The sequence below is a fragment of the Apteryx mantelli genome, chromosome 2 (assembly GCF_036417845.1).
Source record: "Apteryx mantelli isolate bAptMan1 chromosome 2, bAptMan1.hap1, whole genome shotgun sequence".
Lineage (NCBI taxonomy): Eukaryota > Metazoa > Chordata > Aves > Apterygiformes > Apterygidae > Apteryx > Apteryx mantelli.
Genome location: NC_089979.1, coordinates 151,431,723 through 151,449,268, shown reverse-complemented (window position 1 = coordinate 151,449,268; position 17,546 = coordinate 151,431,723). Strand labels below are relative to the sequence as shown.

At 40.6% G+C, this 17,546-nt stretch overlaps 1 protein-coding gene across 2 annotated transcripts in view; it reads right to left on the bottom strand.

Moving 5' to 3' along the window:
- Nucleotides 1-17,546, bottom strand: part of APBB1IP (amyloid beta precursor protein binding family B member 1 interacting protein) — a 67,862-nt gene that overhangs the window by 13,094 nt on the left and 37,222 nt on the right. For both annotated transcript variants that reach the window (XM_067291812.1, XM_067291813.1), the window contains exons 8-10: nucleotides 14,383-14,457; nucleotides 12,875-13,018; nucleotides 9,298-9,408 (exon numbers count right to left, since the gene is read on the bottom strand). In XM_067291812.1, coding sequence (XP_067147913.1) covers nucleotides 9,298-9,408; nucleotides 12,875-13,018; nucleotides 14,383-14,457 — 330 coding nt within the window. The remainder of the gene's footprint in view (nucleotides 1-9,297; nucleotides 9,409-12,874; nucleotides 13,019-14,382; nucleotides 14,458-17,546) is intronic.

Genomic DNA, 17,546 nt, shown 5'->3' with positions numbered 1-17,546 from the left:
CAAGTGGCAGAAGTCTCTGCTGTTGACCATGACCACTACAAGTTCAGATCTCTACCAAAAACTTCAGGTGACACACGAAAATCATTAGATAGTGCATAGAAATGCTGACTCAGGATGATCAGTTCAGAACGGAATTGGGACAGCCTTCAGTCCCAGGAAATAATGACCTGATGTGAAGATCCATGTAAATCAATTTCCTCATCTCATAGCTCCTGAGTCTCAGGACAGATGTGTGCCACAGCATACAGAGGGAAGGAGGTCTGGTCCCTATGGATACCCATTTTTGCTAAACTAGATGTATAGTGCCTGTAATAACCTCTTTGTGAAAGTAGCAGAGGTCGTAGCAATGTCAGTCATGATAGGATCATGTGAGAAAATACTGTATCTTTAGACAAAACACTAACCTGCCACATGTGGCATGTAATGCCACAGCTTACATGCCTCACGTGTAGAGAGAGAGAAATTATTCTGTTACGTGGTGCATACTGTGTCCAGAAAAGGTCATTACAATCATCTGACAGCAAAGTGAAAATATAGCCTCTGAAAAGGTTTATTCCTTTTGCCTCTGAAACATCTGGCACAACAATGAATTATAAAGGAGAACACTGAAAACGCAATCACCTCAGAAGTCAGAGTTTGAATGAAAAGTGGTAATATGCAAGTAGAAAGGGACTCCAGAATTTTTCTCACAGAAAAAGAATTTCCCATGGTATAATGCCTGGAAAACAATCATATAGGCATTGAAATGTAATGTAGTCTAACTGCAGTGTCCTTTTCCTTTGCAGATGTCAAAGTTCTTAATAATGATGAATGGGTAGCATCATTGGTACTTTATGGCTGGGGAAACAGACACAGGCAAAAATCTGGCTTGATTTTTGGAAGTGTTGGACACCAATTACTCATTAAGGCCTGAACACCTCAAACATCAGGCTGCAAAAGGCTGTGCTGTGTCCCACCCAGGAAAGCAGTGAAAGGGTCTGGAAAAGAATTGAGTGTTATCCTCTGACTTACTGTCTCCTTTACAAGTATCGACTGTCTACAGATAAAGAAAGCAGAAGCACTTGAATATAAAGAGCTTATTTTTTTGAGAGGTTTAAAAATATATATATTTGTGCTCTGATTACATTTTCAGATATAAAGTAAACTCTTTGCCTAAGGAAAACAAGATAGAACACATTGAAAACCTAAAGCGATGGGAACTGAAAGATGTGGTTTCTAAGGTTCATGCCAAAACAAATGACTAAAAGCAGACAGGTTGTGTGTGCATGAAATCAGAGATTATCCTAATAAAATGTTCTCTTACTTCACCTTCTTCCAACATGGAAGATGAAAAGTAAACTGAAGTTATTCAGGCATCTTGTTGGATTCCTTGCCCAAAAATAAATGAATCATTGCTCACTCCCTGAGGCAGAAACAATAGCCAGAAGCATAAAATAAGTGACTAGTTTTGGATCAAAAGCTTTGGCTTTAGGCCAAATTTTCCAAAAATGATGACTGTTTTTGGATACCTTACTCTCTGGTCACCAACTTATGCTATTTCGAGCTTGCTTCTCGGGAAAGCTGAGAACTCACAACTCCTATGATTGAAAGTAGAATTAATACTCAGCACCTTTGAAAAATCACTCCAAACTGCTTCAAATCCACTGCCTGCTGTTAAATGCAGTCAAATTCTGATGCTATCCCTCCTTGCATTAAGATGACCAGGCTTACCTGACCGTTTGAAGACGTGTGCATGAACTGTAAAGCTAAAACAGCAACTGCCTTACTATAAGGAATTATTCTTTGGACCCACATTCCCCTGAATGAGGCAATATTTTTGGTTCATTAAAAAAAAAAAAAAAGCTATTGTAAACGAAGAGGACAGCTTTACACAGCAAATAAAATGTTCAAATGCTATTATACTCCTTTTCTCACTGCCCAGTCTCTGTCCTTATTCTCCATATTGTTTATACATTAATCTTGCAAAACTGTGTGCACATACTAAGAGCATAATTCCAGATATCTGAAAGTGCTCTGCAATAAAGAATATTTCTACTTTTGCTTTTTTTTCAGATTATCTAACAATGAATTTTACTCTGAAATATTTATCTGAAGCATTTATGCTAATGCAATAGTTTCCAAATCTTTCACATAAAGAACTAGAAAATTTCCTGTTGTGTATCCTTGTTTCCTGTGCTAATCATTTGTTCTTCTTCCCACTATCTTCTGTCTTGAACACTGCTAATACTCACTTTCTACCTTCTTAGATGCCATTGTGTTGAATGCATTATGTACATGACTCAGTCCGCAAGGGAGCATATGGGGTGTGAGGAGGAGGAGGGAATGAGCAGTGGAGCAACTAAACACCAAATTATCTGCTGGAATAACTCCACTGTTGCAAACAGAAGCTATTCTTCTTGAAAATTTACTTCCAAAATTCTGTGGATCATTAGAAAATTTTAAAAAATTCGGTAGCTTCCAAATTACACCAGGAAAACTTAGCTGTATAGACCGCACAGGAAAATGTACCCATCTGTGGAAATAGAGGATGATTTGCCTTTGTTTCAGTTTATCCCCAAGAAACCAATTTTTTTCATCCTAGATTAATTCAGCATTATGCACCATTACCTCCAGATTACTCAAGCACAACCAGCACCAATAAACTATAATTAAATTCACTCTTTGTCACTGGCACATCAGACTGCCTAAACCAGCAAATTTGCATATAGATTACCTTGCTTTTTGTCTGCTTCGAGCATTTTTAAATGTGGCACAAGAAAACCAGCTCCTGGACTAGCACATGCACACACACACTCAACATACAAAATAAACTTTACATTTTACTGTGTTCACAATTTCTGCTCAGTGCAACAGAAACTGTCACTAGCAAGATGAACAGATGCCTTCCTTCAAGGCGGAATCTCTTGCTTTTGAGGGCTTTCAGCCTCAGAATATGAAATAAATCACAAAAGGTCCCATTCCTTTCCACAGTATTCCCCAAATAATGTAGTAGATGGTGAAAGGGAAGATCTACAGGGAATCTCTGAATAAAAATTTGCATTTGTAAATGCAAATGAGACTCTGAGGAACCAAACCACTCCAACTTGTGCACTTGCTGTGGTGAGCAAAATTATTTCTGTGGAGAGAGATCTCTGTTCCCTTTCCATTTCTCTTTCAAGAGTGACCATCTGTCTCCACGGGGTGGCAGGGAAAGCCGTGCTGCCACCGGCTCCCTTCTCCTCTCTGCCGGGCAACAGAGACACAGCCCTGACCTTAACAGATGCCGGTTTTAGTGAGGGTCTTCTTTCACACTCAGCTGCCCTTTCCTTTTCTCTTTTCTGCATGCGGAGGTCACGGGGTGGCTTCCTCAGGTCATGATATTACTGTTCCACTGTACCTCCACATCTCTACTAAGAAAAGATCCATTTTATCTGATGTCAAAGTGAAGGGTGGGATCTTTAAATTTTCATGTTACTTTTAGGCTGAGTGGAAAACAGGAAGAATTTGCATGTTCACAGGAGCAAATGCTCCAGAAGTGCTTATTTCATTCAGAGAATCTATTTTTAATACATTGAGGGGTTTTCATCTTGTTTTGTGTTTTTTAAGTGGGGGACTTTTTTGAGGGAGGGAGGCTTGTTTGCCACTGGCATAGATCAATCAATTTAAAAGAGTTATAGCTCAGCACAGACCAAGTGATTACTAGAAAAATAAAACAGTTCTTCAAGCTCTATATTTGCCCCAAAGCCTAAGGATTCCTGAAATCCAGCTCCACTGGAGCCTCTGCACTGGCCTGCACTCTCATCTTCGGGATCAGCCACATCAGCTCTGGTTTGCTGCACAGGGACAGCTAAAGGGGACCCTGCTCTGGACCATGCTGATGAGCCACCTGTGCTCTTTTCGGTTGGTCCCAGCTGGGCTTTCTCCTGCCTCTGAAAGGAAACTACTGAATGAGCTGAACAAAGTATCTTCTCCTTTGCTAGTAGACACTGAGATGCATTCTTAAGTTTGTGCTCAACTACCCTTTTCTCCATTATCTTCTCAGTGTCTTGATACTTAACAAACACGCAAAAAATCCTCCATTTTTGATCTGAGCTAAAGGATATACAATAGGGTGCTGGTGTGACGGGAAGAAATTATGGTTAACAAGCACTGACAGCTCATCATGATTCTCTAGCTGCAAGAGGAACATCCTCTTCAGGATGGATCTGCAGCCCAGAGCATTTGCATTTGAGCTAGTTTAAGCTAGCTGGTCTGGGTGCAGCTGCCAACATCACAGGATGCAAAATGCATCCCAGCTGCTGACTAAGTATCAAAGCAACCAGTCCATGATGCAAATCATCTTGTTGCTGTTACACTAGCAGTCTAACTATCAGTACCCAAGCCAGCACCAGCTAATTAGCCCAGATATGAAAACTGAAGTTGAAATTAAATGGCTAGATTCAGAAAGAAACAGGACAGAGGGAGCTGCCCATTCACTGGCTTTGCGCTTAGATACACGTTCTGTGTGTTAGCTGGGACAGGCAGTCATTCTACCAAAAACTATGTCGCCAGGGTTGTGGTTAACATTAGTTACAGGGTTCCTCTTTCCCAGAAATTCTTGACAGTCCCTTGCACATAGGCGCAAAAATGTCAGGAATGCTCTCATATAATCTCTCTTGAGAGCTCTTTCGTCCATAAAAACAGAGATGACCAAGGTTGGGGAGGAGATGAAATGAAACATGGTATTTTTTCTCCCCAGTATTATGAGACAGGAGGCAGGTACAAATGTTGTACCTTTGGAGGCAGATACAATTTTTATTGGTTTTAGCCCAGTTATTTGTTCAGAGGACTCATTATGCAAATGGGGACCGGCAGAAAAGAAGGGATGCTTCCTTCAAGCATGAGGTCATATTCATCTCCAACTAAGACCATCTCACTGGCCATTTGTTACCCTTTGAATGAACAAAAAACATTTCCCCTATTCTTGAAGTAAGGACGCCAATGAAACTTAACCAGCAGGGCCAGAAATAAATAGAGTATTTTTTCAGCTCAGTGCTCAAAGCTGGGAGAAAATGTCTGGTTCTAAATTCAGCAGGATTTTCTGCCTTGCACAGAAGCAAGATATTGCTGAAACTGCTAAGTTCTTGTATTTTTCCTTCATTGTAAAGCACAAGTTGGTCTCTTGTCTCTAAGCTGGGCAGTGACTTTCGTCAAGTTTGAGACACAGCAGAATAAGTAACTTGGCAAATGACTGCTAACTGCTTTGAGACAACAGATCCCAAGGAGCTTCTCAGGGCACTCGGAAAGATACAATTTCATAAAAAAACTGTAGTAGTATGCTATTATTCAAAAACTTTACAAGTGGTGGAATGGCTTACTGGAGCTAATATGGGCTGCAGACTAATCTATTTTTCAAAATGCAAAAATCTCCTTTGATTTAGTGCCATTCTCACTGAACAGCTTGCATGGACTCTGGTTGTTCCTCTTTCAATGACCTTCCCCAAATTGCCTTAAAGACGGACAACTTTCACAGAATTACATTATCACAGACTAATTGGGGTTGGAGGGCACCTGGACATCATCTGGTCCAAACCCCTGCTCAAGCAGGGTCAGCTAGGGCAGGTTGCCCAGGACCATATCCAGTCAAGTTCTGTATATCTCCAAGGATGGAGATTCCAGAACCTCTCTGGGCAATCTGTTCCAGTGTGCAACAACCCTCACAGTCAAAAAGTGTTTTCTTATGTTCAAGCGAAATTCCCTGTGTTTCAGTTTGTGCCCACTGCCTCTCCTTCTGTCACTGGATATCACTGACAAGAGTCTGGCTCCATCTTCTCTACACCTTCCCATCAGGTATTTATACACATTGATAAGATCCCTCTGAGCTTTTTCTTCTCCATGCTAAGTCATCCCAGCTCTCTCAGCCTTTCCTCATTTGAGAGATGCTCCAGTCCCTTAATCATCTTAGTGACCCTTTGCTGAACTCGCTCCAGTATGTCCATGTCTATCTTGTACTGCGGAGTCCAGGACTGGACACAACACTCCTGATGCAGCTTCATCAGTGTTGTGTAGAGAGGAAGGATCACCTCCCTTGATCTGCTGGCAACACTTTGTCTAATACAGCCCAGGAGACTGTTGGCTTTCTTTGCCATGAGGGCACACTGCTGGCCCAAGTTCAACTTATTGTTCACTAGGACCTCCAGGTCCTTCTCTGCAAAGCTGTTCTCAAGCTGGTTGGCTCCCAGCTTATACTGGTACATGGGGTTATTCCTTCCCAGGTGCAGGACTTTGCACTTTCCTTTGTTGAACTTCATGACATTCCTCTCTGCCGATTTCTCCAGCCTGTTGAGGTCCCTCTGAATGGCAGCACCACTCTCTAGGGTATCAGCCCCTCCTCACAGTCTTGTGTCATATACAAACCTGCTGAGGGTGCATTCAGCCCCACCATCCAGGTCATTAATGAAAAAGTTAAGCAGTATTGGCCCCAGTATCGAGCCCTAGGGGACACCACTAGTGACTGGTCTCCAGCTGCACTTCATGCCACTGATCACAACCCTCTGGGACCTGCAGTCCAGCCAGCTTTCAATTCACCTCACTGTCTACTTTTCTAGCCAGTACTTCACCACCTTGTCTATTAGGATGTTATGGGAGGCAGTGTCAAAAGCCTTACAAAAGTCAAAGTAAACAACATTCACTGCTCTCCTTTTACCCGAAACGCAATTGTTAAGCACAATTTCTCGAGGCTGACTACTCCTGGTCACCTTCCTGTCCTTCATGTGTCTGTTAATGCTTTCCAGGACTAGTTGCTCCAGCAACTTCCCAGGGGTCGAGGTGAGGCTGACAAACCTCTTGCAGCTGACATGAAGAAGTAACTGGAAGAGAACCTCAGCAGAGCTCACCATCCTCAGACATATGCAGGGGAGTGGAAGAGCTGTGATGACACAGCATGCAGCCTTGGCTGCGGAGAAGTTTCCATTTGGCCAAGACTGAGCTGGGCCTCCAAATTCCTTTAGAATCACTAGGTAATGAAGACAATTGTTTACCTGTTAAACCTATTGCCTTGTGCTCACTGCACCTGTCTGCAAAAGTACTATCATTTCATTTTGAGGACTTTATTCTGAAAATATGGCAGGATGAGAAATATCTCAAAGATGATGGTTTGTTTTCCTTGACATCTCAGAACAAGTGTCTCCCAGCAAGAGAGATATTTTCCTCTGGGATACTTCCATGTGAAAACGGACAGGAACAAAATGTGACTAAGAGTAATAAATTGCTCTTTGTCCTTCATCACACACTTTTGTGTCACCAAATATCCACTCAGAAACACCAACATTTAGCTTTGCTCCTTCCCTCAGCCCACAGAGCTCAAGAAATATTGCATCTTCAGCTCCAGCCTCCAAAGGTAAGAGAAGAAAGATAGGACCGAACTCATCTCAGCTGCATGCCTTCAGAAGAGTAAATATAAAACTCAAATTACTGCACAAAAATGATACGAAACATGCAACTCTCCATTGTCTCACTCTCAAAAAAACACCCCAAATGGGAGGCTTAGACTTCTGAAACAACAGAAGACTTGAACATATCTATGTTTGCTTACTATTCCTTACCAATCCCTTACCAATCCTTATCAACCACTGCAAGAGACAGCTGTTAAAAGAATAAGTTTCAGTCAAGTCTAAAACTGAGCCAGTCAGGAATCTACCAAATGCTGATTTGTGGGAATTAAAATGAAGCACAATCACTGTAACATAATCTATTCATCACAAAATAGTGTTCTTCAGATATAATGAGCTCATCAATATGATGTTTATTTTAGTATACCACAAACATTTCAGAAGCATCACAGCAAATATTTTTGCTAAGTATGTTTCAAACATTCATAAGCCTACTACACATAAAGTTTTCCTTAGTGGGCTTTTGATCTTGTTCTTAACACTTCTACAATTACAGTGGTAACATCAGACATCCAATAAAGCAAGTATTTTAGCCTAGTGGTGACTTTTTTCTGTGTAAGTTCTGATTAATAGCATACCAATTTTCATAAAAGATGGCAGAAAGTCCATAAAGTATTCCACCGATTATGAACAGTTAAACACATTGCTACATACACCTCAAAAACTGTGCTTCTGAACTATCTTACTTTCACCTGAATAGAATGTGAACAACTTTTAAAAACATTTAAAGTATTAAGATACTCCTTACTCATCTCAAAACTCATCTGTTTTGTATGGGATCTTGTACTAAGATCTAAAGGACACCTACAGTCTCAGAGATTTAGAAAAATCAACTTTCCCTTATTTTTTAAATTGACCTTCCTTTTCCTTCTTTTTTTCTTAAAAGTTTGTGTTTTTCAGAAAGAAAACTTACCTGTTGATTTCAGAAAGAGCACCCCTTTTTACAAATAAGGATAAAGCCTTTTTTGCAGAGACATTTGTGGAGAACTGCAGTAGTTAAACATCTCAGCTGTGTTAATTAGATACATCTGTTACAGAAAATTAGTCTGAGTCTATAAACCACTTCTGCTTGGCCTTGTGTAAATTAGGCTAGCAAACATTTTGAAACTGTACAAAAAGTGCTATAAATGTGCAGCTACAACCAGAAATGTGGTATTATAAGTGACCTCTTATGTGAATCTGTTTCCTGTGACTATTTTCTGAGCTGGCAAGATACTGTGTTCTCCAACATCTTGTTTGCACTGCAAAGCATTTAGATAGAGAAGCAGCAACAAGATTATCTTCTGTCTTGTACACAGTAATTCTACTGTATTCTAAAACCTGCATTAATGATAGATAATAATTAAGACCTAATTACTCCAATATAATGCCGTAGAAACATACAATACTGCAGGAAACAATAAACCTCCATTTCTACTACCTGGAGCTATGGGGAAACCATGGGTTTCTGTTCCTTTCCTGAGAGGAAGGCAGAATTCCCAGGCTATTTGCACTGTTATGAATGGGAGGGGCAGCACTGTGACACTTCAGCAGCAGGTACGTCATCACATGAGTGGGTGAACAAAGGCCTTTGCCCTCCTGCCACAAATAGGTTTGCTATAAAATATGCAATCTGAGATCTGTACTTCTGTGAGATTTTGCATCACAGTTGAACAAATTATTCAATAGCTGTGACCACACCATACATCATAGGACTACCAGTCCTTAAAATTAAGAAGATCCTTAAGGCATGTTGCTGATCAAGAACGAACTGAAGTAGAAAAGAGCCAGAATTTTGCAGAAGGCATTCTGTCCCATAAAGATCAGGGTCCTTGGAGTCTGAAATTAACATGTTTGCATATGAAAGAATTTGTATATGACATTTGCAGAACCTTTTCTTGCACATTACCTTTAACACAAAGCAGTGATCTGTAGGTGCCTTGTATTTCACTTTGTGTTGAGTACCATAATAAACATTCATATTCTCAAACTGAATGAAGCATGCCAGATCCCGGGACGTCTACAAATGAAAATCAAGCACACCATTGTTAGAAGGAATTAAATTTTGATGCGAGACTCATTGAATGACTGTTTTCGAAGTGCATAACACTGATGCTCTTTTACTTTTTTTTTTTTTTAATTGTCATGGAGTTGACTTAAGAAGAATTTTAAGCACGTGCACTCTTAATCTAACAATTGGAAGAGGGTCAGTATATATTGGGAATAATATGCAACACTGTAACATTTTGCTGTTGTTCTGATTTTGCTGTGCTTCAGTGCTTTGTGTGGAGATTTTGGCTTAAGACTAACAACTGAACAGAAGAAACATGGTAATAACCTTAGTAAAACGCATATAAACCTAATCATGCCCTTATGATTCGGCGGGGAGAAAGAAAGTTTTGGGTTCTAAATTGCTTTAGGAGCTTGCTTTTCCTTCATATTTGTAACAAATGTAAACTCTCATCAGGAAATAAGCACATATTTCATCTGTTCTGCTTTGAATTTTCTCAAATTTCCTGGCACTATTCCTGTTCTGTTTATCATAATATTTACTTGCTCATAGTATGTTGCTGAAGTAACAAGGTGTCTGTTGCTGGCACACTTTTCTGTGCAGAAGAATTCTGCATACAAAGCATACCTCTTGCTATCTTTTGGAGGGAAATGCAAAAATGATCTTGTCAATTGGTCATTTCTGGCTAAACCGAGAAATCCCGAAATTGTGGAAAAAAGGGAATAAACCCCATTCCCTCTCTGCCGCTAAGAACAGGCTTATATTTCAGCATGTGATGATTCTTCTGTGCTGTTTTCATTCTTATTGTTAGTTTTACTAAGATACACCCTTCAGCTGAGTTTATTTATGCTGATGCATTTATAAACTCTGTAGTTAACTGGGTTTGCCGGTAAGATTTTTGAGGAGAGGAAAATTTCCATATTCTATCTAGATAGGGCTTCCCTATCCAGGCTCCCCTGAAGTTCATGGGATTTTGTCACTGACTGATTTTCCGACACTGCAAGTTCCTAAGCATGCTCAAATCCATGCTATATAATGAGTTGTTCCTTTCCTTTAGGAACCTGTTTACAGCAATTAAAAACAATATGCATGCAGTTGTTATTTTCTTCTAAGTAAGGAACAAATTTTCATGCAAGGGACAATCAATGACACTTATTGCTACTACTTCTGCAATTTTAACATGACCAGACAAAACAACATAATTAACAGAAATGAATTTTTGAATTGTGTCTGCAATTTGGATTCAGCTGTTTTGTGGCCCTGTCCATTAATAGCACTTTTTTGAATGAGATGCAAGTAGACTAATGCTGAAGAAAGAAACTAAGATGAGAATGCTGACGGGTACCTCATTTGTTTAAAAAAAAAAAAAAAAAAAAAAGACACATTTGTAAAATTATCTGAAAGTGTCCCTGCATTTTCAAAGGTTTGCAATGTATTTTATAGCCAACACAAAGTGCCCAAGCTTTGTCAGACTTCTTTGTTTTTTAATAAAAAATGAAAACATGATCATATGATGAATTTCTAAACGGCTGCAGCAGCTGAAGATACTATTGCCCACCAGCTGCTTTTTTCTGTACCTCAATGAAAGATCACTCTACCCACAGCTGAACCACTGAACCACTCATGAGCATGTTTAGCACCACCTTGACATGAGATGAACTGGCATAATTAAGGGTTTTGACTGAAGAGCTCTACTGAATCCTGCTGCAGTGCTTTAAGATGTTAGCACCCTCCCAGCACCCTGCTCACCTACCAGAGATTACTGTCTCCCCAAAAGAGATCTATACCTGAGCCACAGCTGTTCCAGCACAGAGCCCAGTCACTAGCTTAAATCACCATTACACATAGATTTGGGCTAAGAGACTTTCTCTAGACTGGCTGACGCACGGACTCATGTGTCCTTTTGCTGAAGCTGCTACTGAAGCAAACAGTTGAGTGTGGTACCACCTTAAAGAGCTGTGACTCTCTCCTAAAGAATTTGAGTCAAGGTCCTAAATCCCTGCAACCAGCTGAGCTGGTAAGGCAGTGGGTTCGGAGCACTCTCACAGTTCCTTACAACGGCTCAGTTATAGGCAAGGCAGTACAGAGGCTGCAATGGCTGACAGGCAATAAAGTGTTAAACCAAAACAGCTGTTCCAAGGTGACTGCATAACTCCATCCTGACCCTACATTTGCAGCCCATCATCGGAAAAAGGAAAGCACTTTCCTCATCTCAACTGTGATGGAAAGTCACTGAAGGATGAAAAAAAGGTTGGAGAAATATCAGTATATGCTTGCCCAGCTTAGGCACTCTGCTGCTGGCCATTGGTGGTGGCAGGCTACAATGAAATGCCCTAGATGGCCTTTTCATTTGACCACTCGTATACTCTTTTCTCTCTTAAGTGTTTTCCAAATAGAGTTCTAATTTCTAATTAATAAAATGTTCTGTGTGTGCAAGATGATCTGAGGACTGAAAGACATTGTTATCAGGGTCAAGTAAAGTCACAATAAATTGCTGTGAAAGCAGCAAAGCAATCTAGATCTGTGTTTCACTGAGATTTGGTTATAAACACAGGTCCCTGGAGCAGTAGAACTGCATGCCTCTATCAGCCATCAATTGATTCTTTTTCTTCCTTTGTAATTCAGTCAGGGAATGGCAGAAGAGTTAAGTTTCACAGCACAAATCATAACAGTGGAGGTCCAACATTAGCACAAGAATTCCTATCTAGAGCAAATCTGAAGCATTAACAGAGCTATAAGCAGTAACGCTTCTCAAAATAATAAAAATAATACTCTAGTCCCAAAAGCAGTCATTCCACCTTGTCACAGCGGAAAAGAGCAGCCAGCTGCCCTCATATGCAACACACCCAGGACTGCTTTGTTTCTCCAGGGCTGGTAATTCAGACTCTTAAAATACTTTGCAATAGTAAATGTCAGTGCACTTAATTCTGTCAAGTGGATGCCTCTGTCTCACTTCTTTTTTACAAAGGGCAGTCTTAAAAAGCAGTAAAAGACACAATGCATTCTCTAGGTAAAGATCACTGCAGAAAAAAGATGTATGGCATTTCTGCATGGTGGTTACTAGCACAGAAAGCTTTTATCAAACAAAGTCAGATTCCTCTGTTTGTGACAAGAAATGAGCTTACTTGAAAATTTTTAAACATTCTTCCACAGGGACGCTGTATAAGTGAAGCATTATTTGCAGTATAACACCAACTGACGGGTGCTGTGTTGTTTTCCTTTTCCCCCATTGACTTCTGAAGGAGCGCTATTTCATTAATGCTTTTATCTATCCATAGAAATCAAAAGAAGGGAAACGTGACAGGATTCAGTGATAACCTTCTAATATTTGCACAAGTGGTGTGGCCAAAGTTAAAACAACAAAAAAACCCTCTTAGATGCACCAGACACTGCTCTTAAAATGTCACCTTGGGAGTTCTTCACTTTCACCTCCATGAATTGTTTTATTGCTAAAAGGCTTATTTGGCTTCCTGACCTTGGTTTTTCCTTTGGGTACGTAATAAATTCCAGAAGCCCGTAGAAGAAAATAACGCCTCTTCCAGGATTTTTTTCCATCTTCTTTTAAATAAAGGGCCCCTTCAAGCTCTGGCACAATGACAGATGTCCTGCAGAAGCTTTCCTATGCAACAAGAATAATATTACACAAAATAAATGGATTTAAGCAAAACCCTACTAATACATAGCAGAAAAAACGCTCCCTTTAAAAAAAAGACATTTCCTGTGACAGTGAATGTATGAATACGGGAAATGCAGTTATGAGGGAGCTGAATATCTTGGACAGGCAAATGAAAGTTTTCCAAACTAATGTGGTAACCTGGCTGTGCAAGTAACGTGCTCACATTGGAAAAGAAGGCTTGCAAAACCCTCTGTTCTCTGAAAGGTCAAGTAAAAACCTACAAAAGGTTTTAACTAGACAAAGATGTGCCCAGTGAGGGCCACAGAAGAGAATGCTTGGTACCGCTGCTGTTGGTTTTTCACTGCTGCTATATCTATAGGTTCTGTAGAGGAATACTTACTCTTTTAGAGATTGTCTTTAGAGAGCGCTTAGGGAATTAAAAATAGCTAGAGAAAAAAAGTCCCCCTCAATCTTTGCTTTCACTTTCAAATACATGCTAGCATTTACAACACTGTTTGAACAAATATACTCTTTCGCTTGAAGAACCTACTGCTGAGCATTTTTTAAATGCCAAAACAATTCATGTTCTCATTTAGAAGTTACCAAGACTTCTGCTGGTATAGATCTGGTGCCTTCATGATGAGATACTGTTGGAAATGGGAATCCCCAGGCACCTGAGAACAGCATCTTTTTCCTGAACTTTTATCAAAGCCAAAATGCTTTCCCAGGAGAACTGTGATAATCTTTTCTTTCCTATAACTCTGGATTTTTCTCTCAAAGCACACAACTGAATTAAAACTTTGACAGGGAAGGCAAGAGACTAAATAGACTTCCTGATAAAATGCAAAGGTTCTTTTTCTGTTTTAGTACAGCTGATAATTTGAAGTCATGAGAAGTACATCTGCTGCTCACTCAAAAGATAACAGCTCTGCTACTGATCAACCTTACTAGTAATATAAAGTCACAAGGGTTCTAAAAGCTGGCCTAATGGTGTTGCACAGTATTTCTTTCATTCAGATTCATACAACATTGTTTTTACTGGTTTCATGGCACTAATCTTCATAGAAACACTAAACAAAACCAGTTTCATAGAGCTGGGTCCTAACAACAAAATAATTCTTCATCACTTAATTCCTCTGATAAATATACACAGGGATAAAATCCACATTCTTAGTGGTGAGCAGCAGATGCAGAGGAAAAGTCACAAACTAAACCCTACACACAAAACCGCTATTACCAACCATCGCAGAGCTTCCTGTTGTTACACATTTGCCCACAAAGAGCTAAGCCCTGTTGTTACAGGGCAGACGCAGATGGAAGCAGGGTTTTGGAGATGGTTGCATCATCAACCTAGAAAGCTGGCTTACCTCCAGTAAAGCCTCTTTGTTTTTCTCATTCATTTCTTTGCTTTCGTTCTTCCCTTTGCTTGTCAGGTAGAAATTCTGATTAAGACACAAAAGAAATTGATGTTAATTATAGAGACAGCAGTACAAATAAGTAGATCACTACAAGCCCACTAAATAGTTATTCAGCCTTTCCATCCTGGGTGTCCAGCAAACAGATACAAAAGGCAGATGTTTAAGGATTCCTCTTGTTATAGACAACCTTAATCACAGGCTGCCTGCTCATGAGTTTTAATTCTTTACTTTGAATTTAATTCAAAAGTAATATAAAATTACTTCTGCCTATGTATATACAGCCTCCTCTAATTTTAAAAACACTGGCTTAGGCCTTGTTTTTATTTGGCTATTTTTCTGGAGCAATGAGTTTGATTTTATCATTCCAATTTGCACAGCTTCCTATATTATTACAGGAGGTGTTAGAGACCACAACATTATATTGCACACTGATGTTGACAGAGAAAATGCGATATCAAAACCAGAAAACATTTTTTTCTAGCAACTCATTTTTGGTAGTTTGCCCTCCTTCATATCTGGTGCTTTGGACATACTTCAGCTCTTAATTTTAACAGCAAGTGCTTATACTGAGAAGCCTTCACCCAAAGTTACTTCCCCCTACTTTTACAACTCACTCCCTGCGAAGTATTTTTATCCAATGAGATATTTGAAAACCAGGGAGAAATCTGCATACTAAATGACCACCATGATAGCTTGGCACATGCAGTCCAGATCCCTGTTTGAAACACAGGCCTGCATTTCGAAAGGGGCCCCCCACTTCTGGGACAGCAGCTCTCTAAAGCCGCAGCCCTCAGAGGACCCAGCACCTCCTGCCCCTGCAGGCAAGGAAGCAGAGAGCTGCACGCACACAGCTGCCTGCAATCATAAACTCACCCACTGTTAAGCAGCGGAAACAATTCTGCATATATCTGCAGTGCACGGGAATTGTACAGAACACTTGGAGGAAGGTACGGTTTCAGGCAGCGGCAAGGTTGGCTCAGGGGTACACTGGCCAGAACGTGTCCACTGGCTTAGCGCAACAGCAAGCACGACCGGGCAGTGCAGCCACTAGCTGCCCGCGAACGATAAGGCAGCCACACGGGGAGAAAGTGGGTGGGTCAAGGAGTTATGCCATGCGTTGAGAAGCATTTGGAGCTATGGTCTAGAGACCAGGATGATGCACACAAAGCCCTTGTGTTTGAACATCTTCTAAAGAAAAGGATGTGTAGAACAGGAGCTTAGATTTGGAAAATACCCGATGCGTGGGACAGTCCTACTGATTTCCCCGGAATTAGTCAAAAAGTTAAGCTTGCAGAACAAAGGGCATGAGACCAACAAAACCTGTTTTCTAGGTAATAGACAAAATTGTAAAGATTCACTAAATTTTGAAAGCTATCTACTTAAAAATTACTCCTTAATCTGTAATTTTGTAATTTGTCAGCAATTCTGTAGGAGGAAAACCAGAGTTTATTTGACATTTCATATCTCCCCACTATTTTTTCAGCGAGATACACGCCTCAAGATTATGAGAGGGTAGCAACATATTTACATGTAGTTTTGCGCTAGCACTCAAAGACTAAACTGCAACACATTACCAAAACTTTACCAAAAGACAAAGGAGAAACATGCAAATGAAGGAAGCAACATGCTGTTGCTACACCACGCGAAATAAACACACCAGTGGCGAGCCTGCCATGCCAGCATCCCATGTTTACAGCAAAAAGGCTTATCTGAAGTGAAACCTTGCTTCTCCACACAACCACATCTTCTTTTTCAAGCTGTGTTTTGAACAGCAGCCTGCCAGAGTGCAAAGCTGAGGGCAGATGGCTTTTGGAAGGCACCAGGAGAGGAAGGGGAAGAGGTGTGGATGATCTCAAAAGCAGTTCTTTAAAAACTGCTTTCTTAAAAGTTCACAGTAAGTCAGACGGGGATATCAGAAACACAGGCACCTGCAGTTCAGCCTATACTTATGCCACAACTATGGTATGGACATAAGAAAAGGAACTGGAGCTTCCACCAGAATAGCCACTCTTACTAGGAAACAGACCAAAATTCTTACATAGGATTTACAGCAGCACAAACAGTCCGGGCACATTTTTACTCCGCTCATCTGGCTTGGTCAGACATCAATGAACTGATAATAAGAAAACAAAGCTTCTCTGATTACAACTGATCACATTCAAGCATCTGGCATTTATTTAGCAAAAGCACAGACCACCCTGTGCCTACACAGTCAATAGTAAAGAAACAAAGTCTGTAAAGACATCCATGCCAGATCACTAACAGAGTAGCTTTTTCGTTAGGGAAACAGGGCTCTGTCACCCAAACCAACAGTACACAGATGTACAATTTCATCTTTCACTTGTCAACACGCATTTCATTTCTTATTGACTATCTCCTTTATGTCTCTGCCTTCTTGATATTCAGAAGTACATGGTGCTTATTATTTGCCAGTGGCTGAGGACCTGGGGAGCAGATTGTACACTGAACTTGTTTTCTCACTGTGTGGTCTCCTATTTTTGATCGGAAGCATTCATCATATAGGAGGCAACCACACGTGTCCACAAGAGGTCATTCCAAGTCCAGTAGTCAAAGGTCATGATAAAAGGCAAGCTCTTTCCTGTCTGAAGACACCACTGGGAAAAGCATGTTTGATTTGGGATGTCAGGTTGTTACTGCGACAAGATTTGGCTACAGGCAGCTCTCTGCATAAGTCCACAAATGCGAGAATTGACTGTTTTTTTACTTCCAAAAGAAGGTGTCTCGCTCTTGACAGACAGCTGAGCTTACTTAATAGGATGGATTCATCCTCTTGGGATGATAACCCAAGAATATAAACATAAAGAGTTGTTTAAACTAACCAAAGTACGCTGGCACACTTTGTCTTTGGGTTCGCTCTGCTTGGGTTATTTGCTGCAGAGATGAACAGTCGCGCATTTTTGCTGAATTTGTCCCTGTGCCTACAGGGACCCCGGACCAGCTGAAGCCAACAGGAAGCCAGTTGCTCTCCCATGTCCTTCTGCCTGACCCAGACTAATGCAGAGCTACAGCGGCAGTTTTGATGTGTACTGCTAGCCAGGTACAACGTCCCTGAGAGACATTATACCAGCATTTCCCCCGTGCTCCTGATGACC